The sequence below is a fragment of the Triticum urartu genome, chromosome 4 (assembly GCF_003073215.2).
Source record: "Triticum urartu cultivar G1812 chromosome 4, Tu2.1, whole genome shotgun sequence".
Taxonomy (NCBI): Eukaryota; Viridiplantae; Streptophyta; class Magnoliopsida; order Poales; family Poaceae; genus Triticum; species Triticum urartu.
The window spans coordinates 454,110,049-454,123,079 of NC_053025.1; the positions used below are offsets into that span (position 1 = coordinate 454,110,049).

The 13,031-nt window shown below is 42.3% G+C and overlaps 1 protein-coding gene across 1 annotated transcript; it reads left to right on the top strand.

The window, feature by feature from the left end:
* Positions 1-1,383: 1,383 nt before the first annotated feature.
* Positions 1,384-1,886, top strand: LOC125553940 (egg cell-secreted protein 1.2-like). Its single transcript, XM_048717587.1, has one exon. The coding sequence runs from the start codon at positions 1,384-1,386 to the stop codon at positions 1,846-1,848; it is 465 nt and encodes a 154-aa protein (XP_048573544.1). The 3' UTR covers positions 1,849-1,886.
* The last annotated feature ends 11,145 nt before the right edge of the window (positions 1,887-13,031 follow it).

Sequence of the window (13,031 nt, forward strand, 5' to 3'; positions counted from 1 at the left end):
TGAACTTGACCCAGCCCTCAATTGGGGCCTCCCATCTCGGTACTTGTTTTGCCATCACCGTCTGCTCCTTCGTTTGATGCACATTCTTCCATTCCTGCATAAAACTGCACATAGTTTTTGTAATTTCATGCGGCGAGGCAATCCTCTTTCCATCCCTCGCATCATTTCTAGTCATCCATAAGGTATATACAACATGGATCATGGCTTCCTTCTCTTCCTCACTCGCGACAGCTAACCAGGAAAGCATCCATCGGGCCTGTGCTCCATGATCATCCATCGGCGTGGGAGGAGCAGTAACATCAATGCCCTTCTCCGTTCGAAGAAATTTCCAAAAAAGCTGAGCATGTGGACAAGACCAAAACTTGTGCATAATAGTCTCCTCTCTCCCACACGCCACATAGAAAACCCCAGGTTTGATACGGCACCGATGGACTTCAGACCCAATAGCAAGACCATCTAACTAACATTCACATATGAATTTTTCGCTTTACCTGGAGCATTAGGCCTTGTACAATGGGAGGTGCTTAGGGAAGTGCTTAGAGAAATAAACCAGACTTTTCTTAAGCACCGGTGCTTATTTGTACAGGATAGACGCTTAACTAAGCGTCTCTCCTGTAGAAATAGGCACCGGTGCTTTAGAAAAATCCGGTTTATTTTTCTAAGCATCTCTCTAAGCACCTTTCATTGTACAAGGCCTTAGTGTCCCAAAGAGCCGGTCAATAGAACTTGAGGGCTCGGGCCGGCTCAACGCACATTTCTTCATCGACATCCTGAGATGATATGCAGATTGAACATTGAAGGTTCCATTCTGGCCTTGTTAACATTCCCAGTCGTGCAGCGATGCATTCCTTTGCTCTTGAGTAATACATTTCCTTCACCCTGTAAAAAAAACTTTAGTATTCGTAAAAGGCAACGTGGCACGGTTAACATACTCACAAAATAAAACGTGGCACGGTTAACTGTCAGTTTATGGCGCCCTTTTACATTCGTTCCGCACGCGATCTCGATGTTCATATATGTAGTACTACGTGTGTATGTGCACGTGGATCGTGATCCATGCAACATGATCAGACGCTGCAGGCGCTAATCATCAGTGAGCCGATCGGCTACCGCCGTTCCCGCGATCAATCGAGTTCGCTAGCGGGGCATCTATACGCACAATCAAGCTAGGCACCATGCATGCATGGCGCAGCAACGCCCGCCCGTGCGTCTCCCCCGCGGCATTCCTGAAACGTACGCGCGCCTCCTCCACTTCGCCTTCCAGGCACGTCGATCCACTATATAAACACGCCGCTAGTGCGTCTGCAGAGCACGCACACGACCTTGCATTACTAGAGCTACCTTCCAGCCACAAATCGCCGGGCATCTCTCGCCGGTCGATCGATGGCGCCCGTCGTCAAGTTCGTCGTCGCCGCCCTGCTAGTGCTTGCGGCCATCGCTGGCCCTGGAGGCGTCGGCGTCGCCTCGGCCACCACCGGCGCTGCTGGCCCCGCGGCGGCGCCATCGCCGGCCCCACTCGTCGCTCGCCTCCGCCTCGCGCTCTCGGGCATGGCGGAGGAGCAGCAGGGCGGCGGGTGGATGATGGAGTGCTGGGGCGCGGTGACGGAGCTGCGGTCGTGCACCAGCGAGATCGTGCTCTTCTTCCTCAACGGCGAGTCCTACCTGGGCCGCGACTGCTGCATCGCCATCCGCACCGTCACGCTCCACTGCTGGCCCTCCATGCTCGCCTCCATAGGCTTGACCGCCCAGGAGGCCGACATCCTCCGCGGCTTCTGCGACGCTGAGATCCCACACGCTCCTCCCCCGCCGGCGCCGGCCGCCGTGCCAGCGCCTGCTGCGCAGCCATGAGCACGCACGTAGTAGTGCACGTGTAATGTGCACACGCAAATGCGATGTAATAACACGACCTTGAGGAAATAAAATACGGGCCGGCGCTCGTGCGTGCGCACGTGCACTCATTTTGCTTGGTTGTGTTAATATGCAGTTTGCAATCATATTTGGACCTGTTAATTCGGTTCCTCGACTGACGGAACATAAACAAGAAGAGAGAGAAGTTTAAAATAAAATTTTGCACGCATCTTCATGTAGAATTAGATTAGCTGAATTCAGATCCAAATTCAGTTTGTGCAATGAGAAACAAAGAAGACAAATTCAGCATATAGTGTCAAGACAAAAGCCTGAATAATTTCAAAAACTACACCATTCACAACAGAGTATCTTTTTTGTTTGTCAATGTGTATCTAATTTGGATCTCAATTTTTTTTGGGGTTTGTAGACACATGAGAACATCCATGATTTTTTCGGAATTTTATGAAACATTTAAATTTGATTATTTTTCGGATTGGTATCATGGGAGCATATAAGTATTGGTATCACCTGATATTCTCCCTCTTTACCATAGCTCCATGGCTCACAAAATTAATCTCCCTTTTTTTTTATTTGTGATAACCTCCAGGCACTATATACTTCCTTCGTCCGAAAATACTTATCATCAAAATGAATAAAAGGGGATGTATCTAGATGTATATTAGTTCTAGATACATCCATTTTTATTCATTTTGATGACAAAATAAAATGAGATGTATCTAGATGTATATTAGTTCTAGATACATCCTTTTTATTCATTTTGATAACAAGTATTTTCGGACGGAGGGATCATAAAAGCTTTTGTAGCATTAAGATCAGACGCCAGGGATAGAGCTTCACTAATCACCGTTGCCTCTAAAGCTTCCGGGTTTGTATCATGAGATATATGGCCTCCTATTTCACACTTAGTGCGTTAAATAGAAGGCAAAACGCAAAAGCGGGTGCTGATCGGTCGGCCCACTAGCATTTTTTTCTTGAATTGTTTCTCTTTTAATTTCGTTTCATATTTTTCATTTTTCAAATTGGTTCCAGTTTATGAAAAAATGTTCAAAATTTCAAAAACTTTTTCATAGTTTAAAAGAAAATTCAAATATATTATATCAAGTTTCAATTTTGTTTGAAATTTCACTTCTAAATGTAATTTTTGAATTTTATGGAATTTCTTTTTTTTTCCAGTTTCCAAAATTGTCTACAGTATCAAAAAAATGCTAGAATTTTCAAAAAATGTTCCCATTTTCGAAAAATCTTCGTAATTTGAAATTTTGATCTAATTTGTCCAAACATTTTTCAAAGGCAAATACATTTTAGAAAGCACGAACAAATTTTCCAAATTCGTGCACATTTGTTAAATGTGTGAACAAAATTTTGAAATACTGAACACATTTTATAGTTCTTGAACATTTTTGGAAAATTTTGATTTTTCTAAAACATATGTATAAATTGTGAAATTCCGAACATTTTTTTGAAAACACGAGCAAAATTTCAAATTTCAAACAGTTTTTGAAAATAGTGAACACTTCTTGAAAAACGTGATTTTTTTAAAAGTGGAGACATTATTTTTAAAAGCATAGTATATTTTCAAAAATGGATTTTTTTTCAAAATATGAACATTTTTAAATTTTTTGAGCATTTAAAATTGAAAAAAATCACTTTTGGAAAAACTATGAGTATAATTTTAAACATAAAAATGAAATCAAGGACAGACCCTGTATATCTTGGTATATGGGCCGGCCCAGTGGATGTCCCTGTGCGTTTCGTTCCTATTTGACAGAAAGCACGTTAAATAAGGAATTCCACAAAATCACTAATTAAGTAGTACTCGTTGCAAAGAACACTCCACTTCCCCAGGTCGCGACAAGTGGCGCACATGCAGCGCGCCACTTGTCGCAACCTGGGAGTTTTCCCTTTTTTTCGTAGATCCGTTTATTCAAAATGTTTTATCTTTTAAACCGCGCGTCCAAATCTCGAACCGTTTTCACCATTGGATTCCTCGCGTCGAGATCTTCAAAACTAGATCTCATGTTGATAGGTTTTGACGAAGTTTTTTTCACGAAAAAAATTAGACGAAAGAATCCGGGCGAAAAAACCAAAGCGGGAGTACGGTTTTTTCCTTTTCCGAAAGAGGCACACCCGTGCCTCTCGTGAAATCACATCCGTACCTTTCGTGGAAGCAAAACCGTGACTCTCGTGGAAGGAAAAAACAAAAAACGCGTTTTTTTCCGTTTTCGAGAGGCACGGCCGTGACTCTCGCGAAAGCACAACCATGCCTCTCGCGGAAACAAAACCGTGACTCTCGCGAAAGAAAAAAAACAGAAAACGCGTATTTTTTCCCTTTCTGAGAGGCACGGCCGTGACTCTTGCGGAAGCACAACCGTGCCTCTCGCGGAAGCAAAACCGTGACTCTCGCGAAAGAAAAAAAACAGGAAACATGTTTTTTTACCGTTTCCGAAAGGAACGATCATGGCTCTCGCTAAAGCACAACTGTGCCTCACGCGAAAAAAAACCGTGACTTTCACGAAAGGAAAAAAAGAAAACGCATTTTTTTTGTGCAATTTTTTTTGAAAATTGTTTTTGATCGAAAAGCTAAGGAAGACCGGGGAAAACCAAAACGTAAAAAAAACCGAGAGAAAACCGTTTAAAAAGCCGAAAATGCGTGCGGAAAAATAAAATAAAAAACAAAATCCGGAGAGAGCATCCAGAGCGCGACACGTGACGAATAGCTAAGAGCGCGCCAAGTGACGCTGATCGTTGCGAGGCTCCTAAAGGAGTGCTTGTTAACTAGTTGCTCCCGGAATTCCATGGGATATCTGTCCAGGTTAGAGAATTCTTGAATTTAGTAGCTACGTACATGGGCTTACACTTGAGTTAGTTGTCATGTAGCCAACCCATGAAATAGCTGTAGTTGTCGTTAGTTTAACTCTTGCATAGATCAGAAACACCTAACATCAAATCTTGTCCTATGACAAGAAATTCTAACCTCATCGTCCCAAAATGAGGACAGAAATCTACACCGGAGCTTCATCGACTATGTTTAGACGGATGAACTCAAGAAGAATCGAAACTTAGAAGGCAAATACGAAGAAGAAGCGCCGGCATCCGCTCGAGCGCCATGCCTACCGTCGGCCGCCGGAGCGGTAGGCAGAGGGGAGACGAATTCACAGGCTCGTTGGTGAAAGCCTGAAGGGGATGATTAAAGTGTTAGTCTGAAAAATGCCCATTTTTTCTCGAGAAAAGGATGCATGGACTTTTTACACTTTGAAACACGGTTCTACCCCCTTCTTTTTCTCAACGTGGACATTTCCTCCACCGAAAGACTAGTAGTATTGTTTTCCTCGTGATGGTACATGTCTAGTCATGGGTATTGAATGAAATATGCCCTAAAGGCAATAATAAAGTTATTATTTATTTCCTTATATCATGATAAATGTTTATTATTCATGCTAGAATTGTATTAACCAGAAACATAATACATATGTGAATACATAGACAAACAATATGTCACTAGTATGGCTCTACTTGACTAGCTCGTTGAATCAAAGATGGTTAAGTTTCCTAGCCATAGACATGAGTTGTCATTTGATTAACGGGATCACATCATTAGATAATGATGTGATTGACTTGACCCATTCCGTTAGCTTAGCACTTGATCATTTAGTTTGTTGCTATTGCTTTCTTCATGACTTATACATGTTCCTATGACTATGAGATTATGCAACTCCCGTTTACTGGAGGAACACTTTGTGTGCCACCAAACGTCACAACGTAACTGGGTGATTATAAAGGTGCTCTACAGGTGTCTCCGAAGGTACTTGTTGGGTTGGCGTATTTCAAGATTAGGATTTGTCACTCCGTGTATCGGAGAGGTATCTCTGGGCCCACTCGGTAATGCACATCACTATAAGCCTTGCAAGCATTGCAACTAATGAGTTAGTTGCGGGATGATGTGTTACGGAACGGGTAAAGAGACTTGCCGGTAACGAGATTGAACTAAGTATTGAGATACCGATGATCAAATCTCGGGCAAGTAACATACCTATGACAAAGGGAACAACGTATGTTGTTATGCGGTTTGACCGATAAAGATCTTCGTAGAATATGTAGGAGCCAATATGAGAATCCAGGTTCCGCTATTGGTTATTGACCGGAGACGTGTCTCGGTCATGTCTATATAGTTCTCGAACCCGTAGGGTCCGCACGCTTAACGCTACGATGACAGTTATACTATGAGTTTATATGTTTTGATGTACCGAATGAGTTCGGAGTCCCGGATGAGATCGGGGACATGACGAGGAGTCTCGAAATGGTCGAGACGTAAAGATCGATATATTGGACGACTATATTCGGACATCGGAAAGGTTCCGAGTGATTCGGGTATTTTCGGGAGTACCAGGGAGTTACGGGAATTCGTATTGGGCCTTAATGGGCCATACGGGAAAGGAGAGAAAGGCCTCAAAGGGTAGCCGCACCCCTCCCCATGGGCTGGTCCGAATTGGACTAGGGAGGGGGCGCCCCCTTCCTTCCTTCTCCTTTTCCCTTCCCTTTCCTTCCCTCCTACTCCTACTACTTGGAAGGGCTCCTAGTTCTACTAGGAAAGGGGGAATCCTACTCCCGATTGTAGTAGGACTCCCCTAGGGCGCGCCATAGAAAGGGCCGGCCCTCCCCCTCCTTCACTCCTTTATATACGGGGGCAGGGGCACCCCAAAGACACAACAATTGATCTCTTGATCTCTTAGCTGTGTGTGGTGCCCCCCTCCACCATAATCCACCTCGATCATATCGTAGCGGTGCTTATGTGAAGCCCTGCGTCGGTAGAACATCATCAACGTCACCACGCCGTCGTGCTGACGAAACTCTCCCTCAACACTCGGCTGGATCGGAGTTCGAGGGACGTCATCAAGTTGAACGTGTGCAGAACTCGGAGGTGCCGTACGTTCGGTACTTGGATCGGTCGGATCGTGAAGACGTATGACTACATCAACCGCGTTGTCATAACACTTCCTCTTACGGTCTACGAGGGTACGTGTACAACACTCTCCCCTCTCGTTGCTATGCATCATCATGATCTTGCGTGTGCGTAGGAATTTTTTTGAAATTACTACGTTCCCCAACGGTGGCATCCGAGCCAGGTTCTATGCGTTGATGTAATATGCACGAGTAGAACACAAGTGAGTTGTGGGCGATATAAGTCATACTGCTTACCAGCATTTCATACTTTGGTTCGGCGGTATTGTTGGATGAAGCGGTCCGGACCAACATTACGCGTACGCTTACGCGAGACTGGTTTTACCGCCGTGCTATGCACACAGGTGACTAGCGGGTGTCAGTTTCTCCAACTTCAGTTGAACCGAGTGTGGCTACGTCCGGTACTTGCGAAGGTTAAAACAACACCAACTTGACAAACTATTGTTGTGGTTTTGATGCGTAGGTAAGAACTGTTCTTACTCAGCCCGTAGCAGCCACATAAAACTTGCAACAACAAAGTAGAGGATGTCCAACTTGTTTTTGCAGGGCATGTTGTGATGTGATATGGTCAAGACGTGATGAGATATAAGTTGTTGTATGAGATGATCATGTTTTGTTGAAGTTATCGGCAACAGGCAAAAGCCTTATGGTTATCTCTCTATTGCATAAGATGCAAGCGCCAAATAATTGCTTTACTTTATCGCTATGCGATAGCAATAGTTGCAAGAGCAATTGTTGGCGAGACAACCATGTGACGACACATTGATATAGATCAAGATGATGGAGATCATGGTGTCATGCCGGTGACGATGGAGATCATGACGATGCTTTGGAGATAGAGATCAAAGGCACAAGATGATGATGGCCATATCATGTCACATATTATGATTGCATGTGATGTTTATCTTTTATATATCTTATTTTGCTTAGTTCGGCGGTAGCTTTATAAGATAATCTCTCACTAAATTATCAAGGTATAAGTGTTCTCCCTGAATATGCACCGTTGCGAAAGTTCTTTGTGCTGAGACACCACGTGATGATCGGGTGTGATAGGCTCTATGTTCAAATACAACGGGTGCAAAACAGTTGCACACGCGGAATACTCAGGTTAAACTTGACGAGCCTAGCATATAACAGATATGGCCTCGGAACACGGAAACCGAAAGGTCGAGCGTGAATCATATAGTAGATATGATCAACATAGTGATGTTCACCATTGAAACTACTTCATCTCACGTGATGATCGGACATGGTTTAGTTGATATGGATCACGCGATCACTTAGAAGATTAGAGGGATGTCTGCCTAAGTGGGAGTTCTTAAGTAATATGATGAATTGAACTTTAATTTATCATGAACTTAGTCCTGATAGTATTAGCATATCTATGTTGTAGATCAATAGCTCGCGATGTTGCTCCTAGTTTATTGTGTTCCTAGAGAAAAATTATGTTGAAAAAGTTAGTAGCAATGATGCGGATTGGATCCGTGATCTGAGGATTAACCTCATTGCTGCATAGAAAAATTATGTCCTTGATGCACCGCTAGGTGACAGACCTATTGCAGGAGCAGATGCAGACGTTATGAACGTTTGGCTAGCTCAATATGATGACTACTTGATAGTTTAGTGCACCATGCTTAACGGGTTAGAATCGGGACTTCAAAGACGTTTTGAACGTCATGGACCATATGAGATGTTCTAGGAGTTGAAGTTAAATATTTCAAGCAAATACCCGAGTTGAGAGATATGAAGTCTCCAACAAGTTCTATAGCTAAAAGATGGAGGAGAATAGTTCAAGCAGTGAGCATATGCTCAGATTGTCTGGGTACTACAATCGCTTGAATCAAGTGGGAGTTAATCTTATAGATAAGATAGTGATTGACAGAGTTCTCTAGTCACCATCACCAAGTTACTAGAACTTCGTGATGAACTATAGTATGCAAGGGATGACGAAAACGATTCCCAAGCTCTTCGTAATGCTAAAATCAACGAAGGTAGAAATCAAGAAAAATATCAAGTGTTGATGGTAGACAAGACCACTAGTTTCAAGAAAAGGGCAAAGGGAAGAAGGGGAACTTCAAGAAGAACGACAAGCAAGTTGCTGCTCAAGTGAAGAAGCCCAAGTCTGGTCCTAAGCCTGAGACTAAGTGCTCTACTGCAAAGGGACTGGTCACTGGAAGCGAAACTGCCCCAAGTATTTGGCGGATAAGAAGGATGACAAAGTGAACAAAGGTATATTTGATATACAGATTATTGATGTGTATTTTACTAGTGTTCGTAGCAACCCCTCGGTATTTGATACTGGTTCAGTTGCTAAGAGTAGTAACTCGAAAAGGGAGTTGCAGAATGAACAGAGACTAGTTAAGGGTGAAGTGACTATGTGTGTTCGAAGTGGTTCCAAGATTGATACGATCATCATCGCATACTCCCTATACTTTCGGGATTAGTGTTGAACCTAAATAAGTGTTATTTGGTGTTTGCGTTGAGCATGAATATGATTTGATCATGTTTATTGCAATATGGTTATTCATTTAAGTAAGAGAATAAATTGTTGTTTTGTTTACATGAATAAAACCTTATATGGTTACACACCCAATGAAAATGGTTCGTTGGATCTCGATCATAGTTATACACATATTCATAATATTGAAACCAAAAGATGCAAAGTTAATAATGATAGTGCAACTTATTTGTGGCACTGCCGTTTAGGTCATATTGGTGTAAAGCGCATGAAGAAACTCCATGTCGATGGACTTTTGGAATCACATGATTATGAATCACTTGATGCTTGCGAACCATGCCTCATGGGCAAGATGACTAAGACTCCGTTCTCCGGAACAATGGAGCGAGCAACTGACTTATTGGAAATAATACGTACTGATGTATGCGGTCCGATGAGTGTTAAGGCTCACGACAAGTATCGTTATTTTCTGACCTTCACAGATGATTTGAGCAGATATGGGTATATCTACTTAATGAAACACAAGTCTGAAACATTTGAAAAGTTCAAAGAATTTCAGAGTGAAGTGGAGAATCATCGTAACAAAAATAAAAGTTTCTACGATATGATCGCAGAAGTAAAATATTTGAGTTACGAGTTTGGCCTTCAATTAAAACAATGTGAAATAGTTTCACTACTCACGCCACCTGGAACACCACAGTGTAATGGTGTGTCCGAACGTCGTAACCGTACTTTATTAGATATGGTGCGATCTATGATGTCTCTTACCGATTTACCACTATCCTATTGGGGTTATGCATTAGAGATAGCTACATTCACGTTAAATAGGGCACCATCTAAATCCATGGAGATGACACTGTATGAACTGTGGTTTGGCGAGAAACCTAACCTGTCATTTCTTAAAGTTTGGGACTGCGATGCTTATGTGAAAAAGTTTCAACATGATAAGCTCGAACCCAAATCGGAGAAGTAAATCTTCATAGGATACCCAAAAGAAACTGTTGGGTACACCTTCTATCACAGATCCGAAGGCAAGATATTCGTTGCTGAGAATGGATCCTTTCTAAAGAAGGAGTTTCTCTCGAAAGAAGTGAGTGGGAGGAAAGTAGAACTTGATGAGGTAACTGTACCTGCTCCCTTATTGGAAAGTAGTTCATCACAGAAATATGTTCCTGTGACTACTACACCAATTAGTGAGGAAGCTAATGATGATGATCATGTAACTTTAGATCAAGTTGCTACCGAACCTCGTAGGTAAACCAGAGTGAGATCTGCACCAGAGTGGTACGGTAATCCTGTTCTGGAGGTCATGTTACTTGACCATGACGAGCCTACGAACTATGGGGAAGCGATGATGAGCCCAGATTCCGCGAAATGGCTTGAGGCCATGAAATCTGAGATGAGATCCATGTATGAGAACAAAGTATGGACTTTGATTGACTTGCCCATTGATCGGCGAGCCATTGAGATTAAATGGATCTTCAAGAGGAAGACGGACACTGATTGTAGTGTTACTATCTACAAAGCTAGAATTGTCGTAAAAAGGTTTTCGACAAGTTCAAGGTGTTGACTACGATGAGAGTTTCTCACTCGTATCTATGCTTAAGTCTGTCCGAATCATGTTAGCAATTGCCGCATTTTATGAAATCTGGCAAATGGATAAATAAAGCTGCATTCCTTAATGGATTTATTAAAGAAGAGTTGTATATGATGCAACCAGAAGGTTTTGTCAATCCTAAAGGTACTAACAAAATATGCAAGCTCCAGCGATCCATCTATGGACTGGTGCAAGCATCTCGGAGTTGGAATATACGCTTTGATAAGTTGATCAAAGCATATAGTTTTATACAGACTTGCGGTGAAGCCTGTATTTACAAGAAAGTGAGTGGGAGCACCACAGCATTTCTAATAAGTATATGTGAATGACATATTGTTGATCAGAGATAATGTAGAATTATTCTGCAAAGCATAAAGGAATGTTTGAAAGGAGTTTTTCAAACAAAGACCTCGGTGAAGCTGCTTACATATTAAGCATCAAGATCTATAGAGATAGATCAAGACGCTTGATAAGTTTTTCAATGAGTACATACCTTGACAAGATTTTGAAGTAGTTCAAAATGGAATAGTCAAAGAAGGAGTTCTTGCCTGTGTTACAAGGTGTGAAGTTGAGTAAGACTCAAAACCCGACCACGGCAGAAGATATAGAGAGAATGAAAGTCATTCCCTATGCCTCAGCCATAGGTTCTATAAAGTATGCCATGCTGTGTACCAGACCTATTGTATACCCTGCCCTGAGTTTGGCAAGGGAGTACAATAGTGATCTAGGAGTAGATCACTGGACATTGGTCAAAATTATCCTTAGTGGAATAAGGATATGTTTCTCGATTATGGAGGTGACAAAAGGTTCGTCATAAAGGGTTACGTCAATGCAAGTTTTGACACTGATCCAGATGACTCAAAGTGTCAATCTGGATACATATTGAAAGTGGGAGCAATTAGCTAGAGTAGCTCCGTGCAGAGCATTGTTGACATAGAAATTTGTAAAATACATATGGATCTGAATGTAGCAGACCCGTTGACTAAACTTCCCTCACAAGCAAAACATGATCACACCTTAGTACTCTTTGGGTATTAATCACATAGCGATGTGAACTAGATTATTGACTCTAGTAAACCCTTTGAGTGTTGGTCACATGACGATGTGAACTATGGGTGTTAATCACATGGTGATGTGAACTATTGATGTTAAATCACATGGCGATGTGAACTAGATTATTGACTCTAGTGCAAGTGGGAGACTGAAGGAAATATGCCCTAGAGGCAATAATAAAGTTATTATTTGTTTCCTTATATCATGATAAATGTTTATTATTCATGCTAGAATTGTATTAACCGGAAACATAATACATGTGTGAATACATAGACAAACAATATGTCACTAGTATGCCTCTACTTGACTAGCTCGTTGAATCAAAGATGGTTAAGTTTCCTAGCCATAGACATGAGTTGTCATTTGATTAACGGGATCACATCATTAGAGAATGATGTGATTGACTTGACCCATTCCGTTCGCTTAGCACTTGATCGTTTAGTTTGTTGCTATTGCTTTCTTCATGACCTATACATGTTCCTATGACTATGAGATTATGCAACTCCCGTTTACCGGAGGAACACTTTGTGTGCCACCAAACGTCACAACATAACTGGGTGATTATAAAGGTGCTCTACAGGTGTCTCCGAAGGTACTTGTTGGGTTGGCGTATTTCGAGATTAGGATTTGTCACTCCGGTTGTCGGAGAGGTATCTCTGGGCCCACTCGGTAATGCACATCACTATAAGCCTTGCAAGCATTGCAACTAATGAGTTAGTTGCGGGATGATGTGTTACGGAACGAGTAAAGAGACTTGCCAGTAACGAGATTGAACTAGGTATTGAGATACCGACGATCGAATCTCGGGCAAATAACATACCGATGACAAAGGGAACAACGTATGTTGTTACGCGGTTTGACCGACAAAGATCTTCGTAGAATATGTAGGCGCCAATATGAGCATCCAGGTTCCGCTATTGGTTATTAACTGGAGACGTGTCTCGGCCATGTCTACATAGTTCTCGAACCCATAGGGTCCGCACGCTTAACGCTACGATGACAGTTATATTATGAGTTTATATGTTTTGATGTACCGAAGGAGTTCGGAGTCCCAGATGAGATCGGGGACATGACGATGAGTCTCGAAATGGTCGA

What these genes read in the sequence shown, in the direction of transcription:
- LOC125553940 (XM_048717587.1), top strand. Translation starts at nt 1,384, where the DNA reads ATGGCGCCCGTCGTCAAGTTCGTCGTCGCCGCCCTGCTAGTGCTTGCG.